This window comes from Hipposideros armiger, unplaced genomic scaffold, assembly GCF_001890085.2.
Source record: "Hipposideros armiger isolate ML-2016 unplaced genomic scaffold, ASM189008v1 scaffold_508, whole genome shotgun sequence".
In the NCBI taxonomy this organism is placed as follows: Eukaryota; Metazoa; Chordata; class Mammalia; order Chiroptera; family Hipposideridae; genus Hipposideros; species Hipposideros armiger.
The window spans coordinates 729,931-749,376 of record NW_017731858.1 but is presented as its reverse complement, the minus strand read 5'-3'; the positions used below and the strand labels follow the sequence as shown (position 1 = coordinate 749,376).

Here is a 19,446-nt window from a genome sequence, read left to right as displayed (position 1 = left end):
TGGGCTGGCTAAGTGGCTCAGTTGGTTAAGAGCTCGCTCAAGAGTTTGAGCTCTGCGCAACAGCGGTTTGAGTCCCGGCCCGAGCTGAGCAGCCACTGAGCTGCCAACAGGTGGCAGGGTGGCTCAGCTAAAAAAAAAATCCCCCTTAACATTTCTTGTAATGTTTGGTAGTTATGAACTCCTTTAGCTTTTCGTATCTGGGAAGCTTTTTGTCCTTGAATTCTAAATGATAACTTTGCTGGGTAGAGTAATATTGGTTGTAGGTCCTTGCTTTTTATCACTGAATATTTCCTGCCAATCCCTTCTGATCTGCAAAGTTTCTGTTGAGAAATCAGCTGACAGTCTTATGGGAGCTTCTTTGTAAGTAACCAACTGCTTTTCTCTTGTTGCTTTTAAGATTCTCTCTTTGTCTTTAACCTTCGGCATTTTAATTCTGGTGTGTCTAGGTGTTCACCTCTTTGGGTTCATCTTGTTTGGAACGCTTTGTGCTTCCTGGACTTGTATGCCTATTTCCTTCACCAAGTTAGGGAAGTTTTCCATCATTATTTCTTGAAATAGGTTTTCAATTCTTTGCTTTTTCTCTTCTCCTTCTGGTACCCCTATGATGTGAATGTTGATATGCATGATGTTGTCCCAGAGACCCTTTAAACTATCATTTTTTTATTATTTTTCTTTTTGCTTTTCTGATTGGGTGTTTTCTTCTATCTTGTCTTCCAAATCATTGATTTGATCCTCTGCTTTATCTTAACTACTGTTGATTCCCTCTAATGTATTCTTCATTTCAGGTATTATATTTTTCATTTATGACTGGTTCTTTTTAATGGTCTCTATCTCCATTTTTATATATCCTATCTTGTTGTTAAGTTCTCACTGAGTTCATCTACTCTTACCCTAAGTTCATTGATCATCCTTATAACCAGTGTTTTGAACTCAGTTTCTGGTAAATTGCTTGTCTCCATTTTGTTTAGTTCTTTAACTAGAGCTTTGTTCTGTTCTTTAATTTGGGACATGTTTCTTTGTCTCCTCATTTTTGCTGCCTCTCTTTTTTTGTTTCTATTTATTAGGTAAAGCAGCTATGTCTCCCAGTCTTATTAGTAGTGTGGCCTTATGTAGTAGGTGCCCTGTGGGTTCAGTGGCACAGTTTTCCTTATCACCTGAGTTGGGTGATGCAGGTGTGTCCCTTGTATGGGTTGTGCGTTCCTTTCTATTGTAGTTGAGCCTTGGTTGCTGTTTGCACATCAATGGGAAGATTGACCCTCAGGCTGATTGCTTGTGAGGACTGGTGGTGACTACAGTGGAGGAACTATTGTGCAGGGACTCACCTTAAAGAGCAGGATTTGCTTTGACAGGGCTCTAGTGCCTTCCCTGTCTGGCTTTTGGGTGTGTCATTTGTAGAAGTAGTTGGGTGGTACTCTGTGTGATCTGATTCTGGCCACTGGGCGTGTTGATTCTGGGACCTCTTGGGAGGGCCTCTAGTGCAGGTCAAGGTCAGTCACTGTTTATGACTGCCTATGCCCTGCCTGGGACCACTTGGTATGAGATACAAAGTGATGTGCAGATGGTTGCCAATTTTACTGGGCTTGGAAGTACCTGGGAGAGGCTAAGGTGGGAACGGAAGTCAGATGCCCCTAGTGGTGGGCTTGGGGCTGCTCAGCAAGAGGTATGGGGCATGCCAAGTCCAGATGTTGCTTGTTTGGGGTTTGTTAGCCTTTGAGATATTTTAGGAAAGTCTGCAGCATGAGCCAAGACAGGCTGTTTGAATGGAAAAACCACTGGAAACATCTTGGGTGGGCCTTCAAGTTAGGCAGGGCATGGTGGTCTCAGGGAATCACCAGGGCAGGGTGGTATTAACCAGGTTGATGGAGACTCAGATATGGTGCCTATAGCCTGGGTGGGGGGAAGGATCAACAAAGGAACACTGGTCTCTGCTAGCACTTTTTGTCTCCAGCCCTCACCCTGGAGCTAGACAATTCCATTCCTGTATGCTCCTGGTGCGCCTCAGTCACTGCACAAGTGCTAAGCTCAGAGCAAGTGAGTCCTCCAGTGAGTAAGTCTATGCATGGACCCTTAAAGAGGAATGCCTGGGACTCCAGCAGCCCCCCATCTCACTATGCCACCATCTCTGCTGGTTTTCACAGCCAGACGTTATGGGGGCTCCTCTTCCCAGCACTGGGCTGGGATTCTGGTGTGGGGCTGGGACCCCTTACTCCTCAGGAGGAACCTCCACATCTTAGATATCCCTCCCAATTTTTAACTGCCATATGTGGTGTGGGACCAGCCCATTTGGTGTCTCTGCTCCTCCTACCAGCCTTGACGTCACTGCTTCTGTATATCCTTGGTTATAGGACTTCTGTTCAGCTAGATTTCAGGCAATTCTCAATGATGGTTGTTCTGTAGATTAGTTGTAATTTTGATGTGGTTGTGAAAGGAGGTAATCGCAGTGTTTCCCTACTCCACCATCTTGAACAGAAGCCCCCAGGTTATTTTTTTAAAATGAGAACAGCTGCTTTCCATTGGCATTCCCCACTCTGGGAAGGCAGCAGAGCTTTTATGCAGAGACTTCTGAATCCTTGAGCCTAAACCAGACTGTGGTTAAAAATTTTCAACAACCTTGAAAAACAGGCCTCTCTCTCTCTCTCTCTCTCTCTCTCTCTCTCTCTCTCTCCCCCTCTCTCTCTCTCCCTCCCTCCCTCCCTCCCTCCCTCTCCTAGAGCACTTGTTCAGCCCTCAAGTCAGATAGTCTGAGAAGGAAAAGTCAACTCTGGGGCTTAAGCATCTGGGGGTGGCCGAGAGAGAGCAAGAAGCAAGCATTTAAATAATGACTGGTAATGAAACTTGATATCTTTGCTGGGCCAGACTTCCTGATGACCACTATTACATGAATATGCTCCTTGGAAGTGTTTCTGAAGGCTTCTCATCATTTACTGGGTAAAAACCTACATGATTTGTTCTTTCCTTACTCAGCTTGCCAGCTTTTTCATGGGACTTCATGCAGAGGGTTCTTTTACTGAAAATGTGTCTCAAAGTGTTCCCATACATATGTTTAAAAAAAAGACCACTTTTCCCACTGACTCCTATTTGTCACTTCAACCCTCTCTCCCACTCTTGCATTTATCCATCATAAAAATATATAGTGAGCACCTTCTGTGTGCCTGGTATCAGGCTAGGTGTTGGTGATATCCAGATAAGCAAAATGTGGTCCCTGTCTTTAAGGTGATATCAGCTATGACAGAGGCATGTGCAAAGAGCTGAGAGAATGGAGCGTGGATGGTAACCTTTGAGCTGGGTCTTGAAGAATGTGTAGGATTTCAAGGATGGGAGGATTAGGGATGTGGTATTTCAGGCCAAGTGGACAGCCTGTGCAGATCACAGAGAATGCAAAAGAACATGTTGTGTTTAGAGAATGACTAGTGATGCTGGAAGACCAGAACATGGGGGTGTGAGTGGGGGTAGGCTGCTAGTAGAATGGAGGAGGGCAGGAAACACCAGATTATGAAGGGCCTTAAGTGTTAAGAACTTGGCTTTCATCCTGCAGGCAGCAGGAAGTTGGTGAACTAATTTAAGCAGGGAAGGCTCATGGTCAGATTGGTATTTTGGAAAGAACATTGTAACTTTTTTTTGAGATACCAGTGACGTGACAGTAGTTTTATTACTAAATATCATAAATAAAGTTATAGACCAGAGAAAGCAGCCCCAAGGCCACTGTTAAAGAGCCCTGGCATAATTAAGAAATAAATTAATTTTAAACTTATGTTGGCCATAATGAGACACATGAAAGCAATACAATGATCCTTCTATGAGGAGATTCTTGAGAAGCAAAGCTCTGGTTATTACAATCAGCCTGAGGGCAAAGGGAAAGAGGTTTTGCCTTTGGTAGAGGCTGTAAAGTAGGAGGAAGCAGAGTGTCTGTTCCTGAAACTCCCCCCATGAGGGTCAGGGCCTAGCCTAGCAGAGTGGGGCTCCATATCCAGAGGTCTCGTAGCTGTGACACCTGGGAATTGACTCTATTGACCAAGGGCAAGAGGGTCCCAAGAGTACTTGGTTCTGCACTTGTGAATAAGCTTGGGGTGGGGCTCATCTTGCTGGGAGGGAAGTCAAGTCCTGCTAAGTTGGGAAAAAAGGAGGTTCTTCTCCTAGGACAAGTTTTCCTCTGCCTCTTATAGCATACCTCTGCTTCTAAGAAATTGCTGACCACAAAGATCGTTCTTATATTACTTCCCCTTTTATTGAATTTAGGTATTCATTCAACATTTATTGAGTTCCTGGTATGTGCCAGGTACCATTCTAGGTTCTAGGAGATCCAGTGATGAGCAAAATAAGCAAGATCTTTGCCCTTAATGGAATTTACATTCTAGTAGAGGAACAGACAAGAAACCAGTAATGAAATATTATACAATACACTTTCAGGTAGTGATGAGTGCCATGAAGGTGTTGATAAAGGATGATATAATGGAGAGAGACTAGGAGTGCTTTAACTAGGATGATCATGGAGATCCTCTCTGGGAGTTAACATATGAGCTGTCTTGAATGCTACAAAGGAGTCAACCATGAAACTAGCTGGGGAAAGTGTCCTTTAGGCAGAAAGAGCAGCAAATGCAAAGACCCTGAGATTGAAAGGGGCGGGGTGTATTGGAGGTTAGTAAGAAGGCCAGTGAGACTGGCATGGAGGGAGACAGTAGGAGGGTAGCCGAATCAGTGGTCAGTGGGACATGGGTATGAGGCCAGATCACGTAAGGCCCAAGTTAAGGAGCTTGCTCTGAATGTGAAGGCAAGCCACTGGGAGGGTTTGAGCAGAGGGCTGACGTGACTGATGTGGTAGTTTTGTGGAGAATAGGGAGGCAAAGATGGAAGCAGGGAGACCAGTTATGGCAGTGATCCAGCAACAAGATAATGGCAGTTCAAATAAGGTAAGAATTGGTTGTTAGATTACAGAAATATGCTGAAGGAAGGGTCAAAAGATTCACTGTTGGATTAGATGTGACATGGCAGGGTAAGAAAGGAATCAATGACTCTTACATTTTAGTCTGAGCATTTGGTTCGTGGCATTTCCTGAGATGAGGGAAACTGGAGGAGGACTGAGTGTGAGGGGAACCAAGAGTTCAATATGCACTATGAGGTGGAGATGGTAGCTGGGCAGTTGATTATATGAATATGGAGTTTAGGGAAGAGATCCAGTCTAGATAGAGATTTTGGAGCCCAGAGAGTAGAGATAGTATTTAAAGCCTGAGTAAGATCATCTAGGATATGGTAGCCACTGACCATATGTGTCTATTTAGCACCTTAGATGTGGCTAGTCCAAATTGAGATGTGATGCACATGCAAAATACACACCAAATTTCAAAGACAATATAAAAAAATGGAAAATATCTTATTGACATTATTTTTTATAATAATTTCCTGTTAAAATTATAATACTTTGGTTCTATTGAGCTAAATAAAATTATTAAAAGTAACATCATCCACTCCTTTTTGCTTTTTAAAATGTGGCTCCTAGAAAATTAACAATTACATATGTGGCTTGAAATTGTGGCTCACAGTAACATTTCTGTCTAATGGCACTGATCTAGGAAATGGTTTTAGGTAAAAAAGAGGGCCAAGGACAGAGCTCCCAGGTACTACAATGTTTCAAATTCAGGGAGAGGAGAAAAACCCAGAAAAGGAGACTGAAAAGGTACAACCAATGAGAAAAATTAGGGGAGTGTCAGTGTTTGTAATAAAGGCAAGTGATACAATTATTCAAAAGGAGGGAGTGTCAGATGCTTCTAGGATGTCAAGTAAGTGATGGTTGGATTTAACAAGAGCAGTTTTGGTAAAGTGATTTGGAAGCTGTTCAGTTTGGAAGCCTGATTAGAAAGAGCTCAAGAGACTAAGAAATGAAGACATAATGAGAGTAAGTATAAATAACTCTTTTGAATTTTGTTATAGAGAGATGCAGAGAAATGGGGTGGTAACAGAAAGAGGATTTTGAATCAAGGGGAGGTTTTTGTGTTTTGTTGTGGTTGTGGGCTTATTTGTTTAGAAGGGGAGACAGCTCAGCTGATGGTGGTGCTATCCTCGGGACCCTTGGATTCAGTTGGGAGAAATAGGGCAAGTATTCCAGAAAGAATTTGAGACAGTCTAAACTCAAGAGTTAGTTAATGAAATGATAGTTAAATGGAATGATTCTATTAGTGCTCTAAGGATTTAGATGCCGCCAAGAAGCCTCCTTTCTTTGTTCTCCCTTTAGTCTTTCATAGTTTCTCTTTGGTTGTTGTTTCCCTTTCTTCTACTTCTGACAATGGTAGGTCAAGAACAATGTTATCCTGCTATGGCCTGGTATTTTGGAAAAGAGCCTACTTTTCCACTAGCTTCTCTAAAGCTCAAAGATAGTTTATTTCCCCAGTGTCTAAAAAGCCTTACTTAGTGGCAGGGGGTGGGAGTGCTGCTATATTTATTAAGATGGTCCAGAAGCTCACCAGTGATAGTCCAAGGAATGTTTCTGTTCTCCCTCTGAGTGGCTTTTGAATTTCCCTACCCCTTTGTTTTTTCCAGATCTCCAGATGAAATGTGTATGTGTGTGTGTGTGTGTGTGTGTGTGTGTGTGTGTGTGTGTGTGTGTATACTAGTGAGCATTGTGTGGGCCTGGGGCTAAGTTATCTTCAGAAAGAATTGTGATATAAGCTCATAGAGTTTGAGTGATTTGAACAAAGTGTCAATACCTTTCAACCAAAGCCCACCAGGAACACACCAGTTGTTTAATAAGATGGGTTTATTATTCATTGCAGCGAGAAAGAACACACACCGTGGGGAACCACAGGACTTCTCAGTGAGAGTCGGAAGCCATCTTGACACCAAGACCCTGTCAGCTCTCATTGTGGTTTGGAATCTTTTGTTTTCCAAATCCTCAGTCACTCTTGCTGGGTGACTTTCAAGTTTGCCTTAACCTCAGAGCCTGTGGTCACTCCTCTCTATCTCCAGAGATGTATTAGGGGCTTATGGCTATAGAGAGCAGCACCGATGGGCTTGGATCCCATCCATGAAACAGCAAGGTCAGCTTGACTATGTCTGGGTGCAGAGAAGACCTGAGGGACGGGGTCAGGGGGCGCTCCAGAACCTGCTGTGTATGAACACAGCACCATTTCTCTGGGTTATCATGCCTGTCAGATTCCCCCACCAAACTCCCATAAAAAATGTCAGTCAGCATTAATTTAGAAGGTTTATCAACTGACATGCTTACCTAGAGTTATCATCCCTAGTTTTTACTAGAAGGCTAGATTGAATGGAAAATTTACAGTTGACTCTTAATTGATTATCTGCATTAATGGAAAAGAGCACAAGGAGAGATAATTCTCCCATGACATAGAATCAGAGTCATGAGAGAATTAACTTTTGATGGTCATTTTGGTTGTTTCTAATTTTTGGCTATTTAAACAATGCTGTGATAAACATTCTTGCATGTATATATTTGTATACAAGTGTGAATGTATCTACAGTGTAAAGTTCTAGCAGTGATACTACTGGATCAAAAGGTATATGTATTTTTTAAATTTTGATACTGCAAAATTGCTCTTCACAGAGCAATTCACACTCCATAATGTATGAGAGTGTGTATTTTCCCCATTCTTGTTAGCAATGGAATATCATCAAAATTAAAACTTTTTTGACAACCTGATAGGTGAAAATGTTAATTTGATATTTCGACTTACATTTCTTTTTTTTTTTAAGTTTTTTGTTGGGGAACTGGGGGGATTGGAACAGTGCTTGGGAATTGGGGGAAGGGTAACAGACAAGTTTCTGTCATTTGGTTCTTCAGTCTAGTTGTGGAGGACATTGCTTCACTGGCCCAAGTTGGCACCATCATTGCGCTCTTCCCGGGTGAGGCAGATCAGTCACCGGCTTCTGGACGGCCACTCACAGCGGCTGCTGGCCGCTCACGCTGGCTGCTGGCTGCTGGCTGCTCACGCTGGCTGCTGGCCACTCATGCTGGCTGCTGGCTACACGGTAGCCCATGGCAACGCATTGCAGCCTATGCCATCGCCAGTGACTCATGGCAGCCCAGCTCCAGGTTGAGCTGTAGTTCAGCATCTTAGCTGTGGAGGGCAGTGTCACTGGCCCTCATATGTGGGATCCGAACCAGGGCCCTCTGGCGACCCAAGCCAGTTCTTAACCATCACGCCACTCGGCCGGCCCTCGACTTACATTTCTTTAATTATGAGTGGCAGTGAGCCTTTCTTTATGTGGTTATTAGCTATTTATATTTCTTTTTCTGTAAACTGTTGTGTTCTTTGCCCCCTTTTATATTGAATTGTTTGTCTTTTATCGATTTGTATGTGCTCTTGACAAATTAAGAAAATTGGCCCCTCTATCTATATATTTATTTCAAGTATTGTTTCCTAGTTTGTTATTCTTCTGTTGACTATTAACTTTTTTTGTGGCCAAAGTTATACATTTTTATGTAGTCAAATGTCTTAGTATTTTCCTTTATGGCTTATTGAAACAATTTTGTCTCCCTGGGTGCACCCATGAATAGTAACTGGCCTCCAAAACTAATGGGCCCTAACACAAAGCAATAGATCAGGTTTTCTACACTTGTCTTTCTTTGGGGGCGGCAGTGGGGGGGGAAAGTAACAGCTTTATGGAGATATAATTCACATACTATACAATTCCTCCATTTAAAGTATACAATTCAATGCATTTTAATATATTCAAAGATTTGTGTAACCATCACCACATTTAATTTTCATCACCTCAAAAAGAAACCCTGTATTTTGCCACTCAATAAAAACAAAAACAAAACCTAACCCCCCAAACCCTAAGTAAGACACTTTTCTGTGTCCATGTATTTGCCTATTCTGGACATTTCATTTAAATAGAATCATTGTCTTTTTTTCAGGAAAGATAATCAATCCTAATGGTAATTCCCTTTGTATACTTTTCTTGAATAATTAAAAATCTAACTGAAGAATAAGGGTAGGGTAAAATGATTGTGTTATGCCCTGGATATCAACTGATGATCTGCTTTTTCACTCTACATTTTACTTTAGTGATCTTACTATGGCTGAGTCACTAAATGAAGCTTCTGGTAGTCTGGAAGTTCTGGAGGCCAGTGATAAACGTAAGTAAAAAATAAAATCTCGATAACTAGAACTAGATTTGTTTACTGTGTTTAACAACCCTGGGAATGAGTATCAAGTCACAAGCAAAAAAGTTCACATCAAATTTCTAATAACATTAAACTCAGTCCACATTTACTTTTAAGTCTTCTAACCTCTTCTCTTTCATCCCCAACTCTGATAGTCAAAGGGTTTATCAGAGTCCCTGCAATTTTCTTTGGGGATGGTTACCAGGTTCTACTTGCCAAGGCAGGAGAAGTATTTCTGCTTAATTGGAAAAAAATCAAAGCAGCCCATGATCTGAGAGATTCAACTGAGGTTTTACTCTAGATATCAATCCAGAGCTAACCAACAGATAAATTTGTAATTTGAGGAGTAAAAGAGATAGAAACTAAGGATGCCACCACAGGCTTCTGTTAAACAGGATTCAATTTACAAAATTTGGTTTTGCAAAACTTACTCATATGTGTATCTAGTGCCTAAATTATGGTGCCACCTATGAGTGACAGGTGACCATGAGTGGGATAATAAAAAGGGACACAAAAGTCACTAAACAATGATATGCCCTATTGACACAAAAAACGCAGGTGGGAGGTGGGGAAAGAACCATAAGATGTAAAATGAGACATTGAACTTAAAGACAGAGCTGAATTTAACAGTGCACTTGGTTGGTCTTCACTTTTTGCTGAATTTTCTTAGTAGTGTATAGGACAGAAGACTTGGTCTGGAACGACAGAGAGAGGAGAAACTTTCTGTGGCTTCCTGGAGACCTGACTTTACTGATGATGTGGGGTGGGGGATGCAGAGTTTGGTGCATGGATCCTTCAGGGCACAGCTTGGGTTTTCATCTCAGTGTCACCACTGTTTAGTATTGGGTCTCAGAGAGAAAGAGTGATTAGACACTGAAAAATGTTTAACAAATGAATTACCGTATTTGCCGGCGTATAAGACGATTTTTTGGCCCTGAAAAATATGCTTCCAAATGGGGGGTCGTCTTATACGCCAGGTACACTTCAGATAGACTGCCCATAGTGCTTGCCCCGTGCCATAGTGGCCTCCCGATGCCCGCCCACTTCATTCCACATACCGTTCAGGCATCAGCAGCGCTGCTGGGTGTATGCTCGGCTGTGTGCGATTTTGCGAGTGTGGTAAATTCGGGTTACCATATATTTCTTTACATATGCATTGAAGATTTGCGATTTTGCGCTATCATGGTGCCTGTTAGAATGTTGAAGAGCTCGCACTTGCGCACTAGTGAGGTCCCAGGGAGATGCTGATGCAAGGGTGGACCAGACTGCTATAGTGACAGGGCGGGCAAACAGGGAGCAGGAACCAATCAAATCAGGCTTTGTATACAGCCAACAGCCAACCACAATACTGCACCATTGTACAGTACAGCATAGAAAATGTCGACCAGTCAAACCCCTATCATCCCTATCATGGCACCAGCCAAAAGAAAGAAGTATGATGCAAATTTTAAACTGAAAGTTATAAACTTTGCTAAGGAAAATAATAATTGTGCTGCTGCAAGACAATATGGAGTAACAGAAAAGATGGTTCGGGACTGGAAATCAAATGAGAAAGCATTAAAGAGTATGCCAAGGGGTAAGTGTGCATTAAGAAGAGGCACCCCACACTGGCCAGAACTCGAAAAACATGTAGCAGACATGGTGGCTCAACATCGCCAAAACGGTTATGTGGTGACACGAAATACAATACGCTTGTTTGCACTTCAGTGGGCCAAATCAAATCTGATATTGTTTTACCTTTTATTTGGTGTGTGGAAGGTGTGCGGAAGAGGGGGTACTCTTATACGGCGAGTATATAACAAACTCTGTATTTTGAGTGGAAATGTTAGGGGGTCGTCTTATACGCCCAGTCGTCTTATACGCTGGCAAATACGGTAATAAATAAATGAATGACCAGGAAGCCCTAAGCAACTGACCTATCTTTTTGGATATGAGCTAGCCAGATGCCTACAGAAGAAGTTGGTAATATGGTGCAGTGTGAACAATGGAGGAAAGAAAATGCCTTTTCTCTGTTTCCAAGATTTTTTTGGAAAACATTTGGGTACATGTTTAGCATTAGTCATTGTAGCCAGAGGATTAAGGTGGCTGTTGGAAGTTTGAAGGGGAGAAAGGCCAGTTAGAAATGTTTTCTTTCCAAGCAGCAATGCAAGAGAACAAAGTCACTATTATACAATGCATTTTTTTTTTAGCTGAGCCATCCTGCCACCTGTTGGCAGCTCAGTGGCTGCTCAGCTCGGGCTGGACTCGAACCGCTGTTGCTCAGAGCTCAAACTCTTGAGCGAGCTCTTAACCAACTGAGCCACTCGGCCGGCCCTCAATGCATTTTTAAAGCTCACTAAGTTCAACCCAGATGGGATGCCTGTGTACATGGTGGCTAAGCAAATATACAACCCAGAAGCAATGATTTTGTCATTGGATTTAATAGTGTTTCTTCTCTGAGGGAAAATCCTGCCTTCCATGGAATGTTTTCAAATGGCATGTGATACGTTTGCAGGCTCTCCTTGGATGAGGATGTTGAAAGCTACTTCCTGTTTGAGAATACATAGTTTTGGGGCTTGGACAGGGAAATTAATGACTTTTTTATAGGAGAAATCCAGACACCTGTGAGCTGTCAGCTGTCAGCTCACTGACTACTACTGCGGGGCATAAGGTACCCAGTGTATAACTGATTTACATAAATATTGCTGGATACAAATGTGGGTTTTGACCCAAATCTGCTGTCTAGGTCTATCTACCTTTTACACTTTCAGCACCTTCTGAAACCAGCCCATACTGGCCTCAGCTGCTGGCAATTTAAAGGTACCCCTTCACAAAAGAAAGCTTGAAAGGCCATTTATACACTTGAATATATGGCAAGTGTCTCGGATTCCATTAGGGTTTCAAATCTAACATGTGGATAGTTCCCAGCTTTGTAGCTCACTGCCAGGGCTCGTCTCCATACATGGGGTCTGATGTGGTTGAGGATGGGGAGGTCTCCTAAGTCAGAGCAGGCTGATGACTTGGACTCTTGCAGCTGACATTTGCTCTCTGCCAACGGGTTGCTCACTAAGGCTGTATCCAGCTTCCAAGTCACTGCCCTAGATCAATGAGCAGCCAAACCAACAAGTGTGGTTGTTACCATCTCTTGGTGCTCCCCAGCTCCCCACCTACAAAACTATACCACCACCATACCCAGACTATCCGACAGGGGGCAATGGAAACATTCTTTTCCTTCTGGTGCCCAAGGTTGAAAGAGACATACACTGCTTAAGGTATCTGAATCCTCATGGGAAAATAAGTTGTTGCTGCCCAGCAAAAATGGAAAATGGGGGAAAAATTGGAATGCATGCATATTTAAATTTTAGCACCTGTTACAGCTCTAGAATCAATAGTCATTTTTGTTAATTTAGAAACATAAAAATGTACTAGTGCACATTTTTTGTGCTCATGTTTATGGTTATGGTTGGTACATTTAGTTTTTAAGCCTGAAAAGTTTATTAGACATGTTTTGATTCAGTTATTAAATGTATATAGATTGTGTCACAAATGGAGCTATTAGCTGCTGATTCTCTTTTCCCTGTCTTTGCCAGTTAATGAGAAGCAGGTTTACAAGTGCAAATCCTCCAACCTTGCCTTCCTCCTTTCCATTCTGGAATTTTGAAGCAAGAGGGGCAATAATCACTGTTTCCTAATGCTGAGCACAAAGTTCCCCTTTCAGAAGGCCAGAAGGAGATCCACCTGTCAAGAGTCAATCAATTTTATTCCTTCTGTTTGATAAATGGCAATGCCTACAAAAGCTAAAATATAGCATGCTCCTTTCTGTGTGTGGGAGGACACTGCCCAATTCATCCTCACTGGGCAGGAATTATTTAGGGTTGTTGGAGCTGGCTCACTTTGGCTTGGGAGACTGCGCATATCTCTTCCCAAATGTCATATTAGTATGTTGAGATTGATCATGGTGGGAGTATGTATTTACACTACAGAAACTAGGCAAATACTATAAATATTAACATTTTCCCCAGAGATCCAGTTGGTAAATATTTTCCAGCAAAAACTGATTATCATAATAAGTATAGTATGGTAATGAAGACTTTATATAAGAATCTCACTATTTAATAGATTTTAGAAATCATTTGGGGGTGGGGATATTAAGAGGGAAGGCCAGATAGCAGAATATAGATTATTTTAGAGCCAGGCTACTGTGTACTGCATATTTTTCAGTACTGTCTCATTGAATCTTCACAGTAGTTCTATGAGGTCAAATATCATTTTAAATATTTTAATTTATTGTCAGAGAGATTCGTTTATTTTTTTTCCTGAAAAAATTAAAGAAAGGAACTAGGGAAAATAGATTTTCTGTTGTATCTTCATGTTTTATTCTTTCTATCTTTATGTAGAATTAACAGGTTTGTCCTAACCATGACCTTATATAGGTACATCCTAGTAGATGAGAAATTGCCCAAGTCATCCAAAACTGAAATTATTTAAGCGGCAATTATCAAGCAAACAGTCCCATAGTCTTTTCATTGTCCCACCCTATGCTGGCTTCTGCTTCTAGTCATGTATATTTTAGAGTTCACTGTTGAGTTATAGATATGGGGCTGTTTCCCCTTATCTATAAATAGAAAAATATAATTGATAGATCAATTCTACAGATAGAATTTAATCTGGTCTTAATAAACAAGTAATTATTGATTCCCTAATACTAGCTCACATTTTTTTAGCATTTGCTACATGTCAGATACTATGCTAAGCTCTTTACCTGCATTATTTACAATGTATATCAACCTCAATAAGGGCCATTGCTTAAATTATAAGATGCTTAAGGATGACTCTACATAGAGATCTTAATTTACGGGAAGTGACAAACTGTATTGGTATTCTGCACCCGTCAATGGACCCAGCTGTCCCTCGAGTGTTACTGCATGCCTTGTAATTTGCTAGTTGCTAAAGGGGAAGCTAAAGGGGGCCTGCCTATAGGCCCTTTTTTCTTTCCGATTCCAAGCCCTCTTCTTTGCTCATAAATTTCTTCCTCAAGGAAGTCTTCCCTGATGGCACCAACTGATGGTACTCATTCTTTGGGTCTACATACTTTCAGCACACAGGCTGGGCATTACCAACTCCTACATGGATTTCCAAGGGTCCTGAAGTCCTGGGCAGTTCTAACTATCACTTGGATCCCACATGTGGAAGTTTGGTTCCCCAAGTGGATTTTGATGACTCCAGCCACTGGAGTGGAATCAGGGGGTACCAAGTGCTTATGTTGGCTCAATAATTGCTGCATACAGATGAACTTCTTAGGGCCAGGAAAGAAGTGTGTGTTACTAGCTGAAATTGAGGGGCCGGCCGAGTGGCTCATTGGTTAAAAGTTGGCTTGGGAGTGTGAGCTCTGAGCAGCAGGGCTGCCGGTTCAGATCCCAAATGTGCCAGTGACACTGCTCCCTCTATGGCTAAGATGGTGAACAACAGCTCGACCTGGAGCTGGGCTACCGTGAGTCACTGGCGATGGCGTAGGCTGCAGCCCCTGCTGCACTGGGCTTCCTAAGCTACCGTGAGTGGCCGGCAATCAGCGTGCGCTGCCGGCAGCCAGCAGCCGGTGTGAGCGGCTGTCCAATGGCCGGTGACCGATCTGCCTCAGCCAGGAAGAGCGCAGTGATCACAATACCAACATGGGCCAGTGAAGCGGCGTCCTCCGCAACTAAACTAAAGGACAAAAGGACAGCAGCTTGTCTGTTCCCTCCCCCAATTCCCCAATAAAATCTTTAAGAAAATATTTGAAATTGAAAGGAAAGTGAATGCCTGGTGATTTGGGCCCAAGTAGAGGCTGCCCAAAGACTATAAGCTGGTGCCTGAGCTTCTGCTCCAACCAGAAACTCAGACACTTTGTTACTGAGTTAAGAAGAGAGCAAACCAAATGAATGGTGCTGTGGTCCCTGGGGGCACAGGACAAGATCTGCAGGGCACTTGGGATCACCGTCCGCCTTCCTGTTACAAAGCTCTTGTTTCCTCTCCTGTCTTCTCTTCCACCATAACACTCTGTCTCAATTTCATTCCCAACATCCAGGAAAGAAGAAATCCAAATTTAAAGCATTTAAGAAATTTTTTGGCAAGAAGAAGAAAAAAGAGCCTGAAGATGCTCAGGGAGGTAAGAGGCTGAAACCAAGGGTGTCAAGCAGCAATTTTAACATCTCTTCTCTGAAGCCGGTTCAGGCAGGTCAACAACCTGAGCCTAGGTAAGTTCTGAGGTGGTGGTGGAGGGGGATGGGGACTGGGCAAATGAGATAGCTAGATCCAGGTCCCCCTTCAGCAGCCAAATCACCAGTGGACCTTTGGTCCCAGGGACTCTTGGTCTCCTTGCCTGTGGGGGCTGGGTCAGCAACCATTGCTGATATACCCATGTCCTAGGGAGTTTTCTCTGTGCTCATGTATAAGCTTGTCATTTGGGCCGCACAGCTCAGTGGGTTGGAACACGGCAAATGCACACCTCATTCCCCAAAATCACTGGGTAGAGGGGGCAATAGATCCGGGGGGGATCTATTCCATGTTACAGCTACAAGAACTTGAGACATGGGGTCTACCACTAGTGAGGAGCTGGAGGCCTCTGTTTCATAAGGTAAGGATGGCCTACATCTTCAGGAAGCTTGGCCTGGTTTGTTTGCCTGACCCTCAGACTACAGATCTGTGATTACTGGGCAAGGGGAGCTAGATCTATGTATGGGTGATTGACATCTCAGATAGTGAAGCCATCTAGCTGCTTTGGGGCATAGGCATGAAATCACCATGTTCATGTAAAAACAAACAAGTAAACAAACAAGCAAAGAATCCAAATCCATTTCTCCATTCCTCCCAGAAGACTGGGGGAAATACTGCAACTGGTCACGGAAGGGATGGAAAAGACTGTTTCTCAACCACCACTGCCACCCCTATTCAAGATTTCACCAGTGATGCCCCAATTGCCATATCCTATTGTGCACAATCCAGACACCCAGTACCCCCAGCTGTTCCTGCATCGATTACATCCCTCTCTTTGGAGTTTCACTTGGGCCTGTTCTTTTGGCCTTAAACTGCAAACTTATCTGGACTCCCCACAGAGCCCACATGTGCTGCTACCCATCTTCTCAAGGCTTTGGTTGGTGGTGATGGGACAGTTCGCAAACATGTTATACTTCCCATTAACAGTTAGCACATAGGTCTCCTTAAGAAGAACCTTAGTTCCCTATGTTGTACTCCACATCCCGTGACTATATAAGTATAAATACCATATATATACCGGGGGTGACAAAAAAATGTATACAAGTGGACACTTTGGTCAACATTGCTCAAGCAGTAGTTTGCCATAATCAGAAGTGTCTGGACGCTGATGGTAACCACTTTGAGCACCTCTTGTAGTTGCAGAAGTCAAACATGATTTGTATTCATCTTTTGTTATTGGTATATATTATTACAATCTTAATACAGTTTTTTTCTTAAAATTATATGCACTTTTGGCACCCTGTGTGTGTATATATATATAGTCAATGGAATTGTAACAGCTATACTCGATGTCAGAGGGGTAGTAGATTGGGGGGGTTATCACTTTGTGAGGGGTGTAAATATCTAACTATTACATTGTTTTGTACACCTGAAACTAAAAAATAAAATAAAATAAAAAGAAGGACCTTAATGAATGCATTGATGTGAGGAATTTCAGATAGCTTTGCTAGTGGGGAGATGGTTTTCGACAGAGTGACTTGTTTCATACCTCACAAATCATACCATTATAGATCATTGCCTTGTAGCTCTAAGTAAGGCTAAGAATAGCCCTGCTAAAAACTGCAGGGTAAGGTGGGGAGGCGCATGTGGGTTTACTCTGTGTAATCTCTACAAATTGGCAAGGGCTGTCTCTACTAAAGTTCTAAATACATTTTCCCTTTTGACTTGCCCCTCCCTCTCCAAAATGGCCCATTTAATCTGATGCACTCTCCACACTAAGAATGTGTATGCATGTACACCTCTCTGACAGGGGTGGGGGAAAGAGGGAAGGAGAGAGTGAGTGTGAGTGTGTGAAAGAGTTTCATATATGAGGAAGGGTGTTTTTCTAAGGACCTAAGATAGGTCTTTGTTTTGCAAGGAGCATAAATTAATTAACAGTATAATATAAGAGAGCTGAAGACCACCCCTGACTCCAGTCTCTTAATGTGCTCAGGGAAAATCCTTGGAGAATGTTACTCAGGAGTTAGGAAGGGAGATTGGCTTTTTTTATCCATTGAAACAATCAATCATAATAAAACGTATAGCCAGCCCTCCTCTGGACTGTACAACAGGGCTAGTATCTACTGAATTGTCGGAAAAATCATGATGTATTTTTTCTATGTTTTTCGTTGCAAAAATGCATCACGACTTTTCCAACAACCCAATATTTCCAAGACTGTATTAAGCTGTATCTGATAAAATGAACAAATTCTATTCCTCCATTTGATTTTCTAATGGATACTGATGTAATGTGTTTCATTGCTTTTTAAATAAGGCCAAGCTTTTGTTTGGAGTTTTGGATGTGTTTTCTTCTTTTTGCCTCTAGGGAGCAGATCATTAAGCATTAGATATGTTCAGTAGACAGGAGGTTTGGTTTCTGACAAGCTTGGCCACATCTGGTGCTAACATAATGCTTTGATCAGGGAGGGCTTAGCACTAGAGAGCCAATCAAACAGCTGCACTCTGGTGGATGCACAGCCTGGAAATGACAAGAGTTGCTAAGTCAACTCATAGCCTAAGATTTCCTTGCAATTTTTCTGCACAAAACAGGGGAGGCAAGGTAGTCAAATATGTTACACTGGTCCCAAGCCTGATGTGAGGCAGCAGGTCATACAGAAGCAGTGAATGAAAGAGTGTATGTGTGCATAATGAGCAAATGTGTATATGTAGAGATGTGTAGAAACATTTCTCTCTTAATGCTGCATCTGTCGTAGAGGCCCATTAAGTGTTTATCTAGAGTCAGGTTAATTTTCTGCTGGACTGCTCTTTTACTAAAGCAGAGCCTTCACCGCCAGGGCTGCTGGGTAGCAGAGATTTATAGGGAAAAGGTGAGAAGAAGTTTAGTACAAAATGACAGACATCTGCCTCTTCTCTTTTTTTGCTGGCCCACAAGCCACCTTAGCGTGGGTTCCATTTTAATCTTCATAACACCAGATTGTACCCAGAGAGTGTCATGATTAAATAGGTACACCCATGTGCATGTCCCACAACTAGACAGGTTCACAATGATAGGGTGGGTGCTGGCCCTACAGTGCCTGAGTTGCTACTCTAGTTACCGTTGTTTTTCAAAGTACCAACCTACATGTATTATTTCATAATAAATGCAAAAAAATTTTGAAATTTTAAAAATTGTTATATCTATGTTTAAAACACTTCAATCCCTCCCGCAAAAAAACCCTGTACCCATTGAGTAACAGTCAATCCCCATTCCGCCCTACTCCCACTCCACCCCTAGATGATTATCTACTTTCTGCCTCTATACATTTGCTTGTTCTGGATTTCATATAAATGGAACCATATAATATGTGGACTTTTGTGACTGGCTTATTTCTCTTAACATGTTTTCAAGGGTCATCCATGTTGTAGTCTGTATTGGTACTTTATTTCTTTATACTACTGAATAGTATTCCAATGCATGGATGTACCGCATTTTATCTATTCATCAGTTGACGGATATTTGAATTGTTTCTACCTTTTGGCTATTATGAAGAATGCTATGAACATGTGTATAGAAGTTTGGGGGGTGGGGATATATGTTTTTATTTGTATTGGGTATATACCTAGGAGTGGAGTTGCTGGATCATATGGTAATTTAATGTTTAATATTTTGAGGAAACACCAGACTTTTCCAAAGTGATTGTAACATTTTACATTCCCACCAGCAGTGTATGGAAGTTCCAATTTCTCAACAACCTTATCAACACTTGTTATCATCTGAGTTTTTGTTTCTAGCCATTCTAGTTGGTATGAAGTGGCATCTCATTATGGTTTGGATTTGTATTTTCCCACTGACTAACGATGTTGTTGAGAAACTTTTCATGTGTTGTTGGCTATTTGTATATCTTCTTTGGAGAAATGTTTACTGAGATCCTTTACCCATTTTTTAATTGTATTATTTATCTTTTTATTATTGAATTATAGGAGTTTCTTATGTATTTTAGATACAAGTTTCTTATTAGATGTACAATTTGAAAATATTTTCTCCCATTATGTAGGTTGTCTTTTCACTTCTTGCTAGTATCCTTTGAAGCACAAGTTTTTAGTTTTAACGAAATCCATTTATCTATTATTTATTTATTTATCTCTTAAGCTTTTGGTGTCATATCTAAGACTCT

The 19,446-nt window shown here is 41.9% G+C and overlaps 1 protein-coding gene across 1 annotated transcript in view; it reads left to right on the top strand.

Annotated features, from left to right (window-relative positions):
- The window catches only part of KIAA1210 (KIAA1210 ortholog), a 120,505-nt gene that overhangs the window by 46,261 nt on the left and 54,798 nt on the right, over positions 1–19,446 (top strand). The window contains exons 2-3 of the mRNA XM_019667838.1: positions 9,024–9,094; positions 15,165–15,333. Of these exons, the coding sequence (XP_019523383.1) occupies positions 9,024–9,094; positions 15,165–15,333 (240 nt within the window). The remainder of the gene's footprint in view (positions 1–9,023; positions 9,095–15,164; positions 15,334–19,446) is intronic.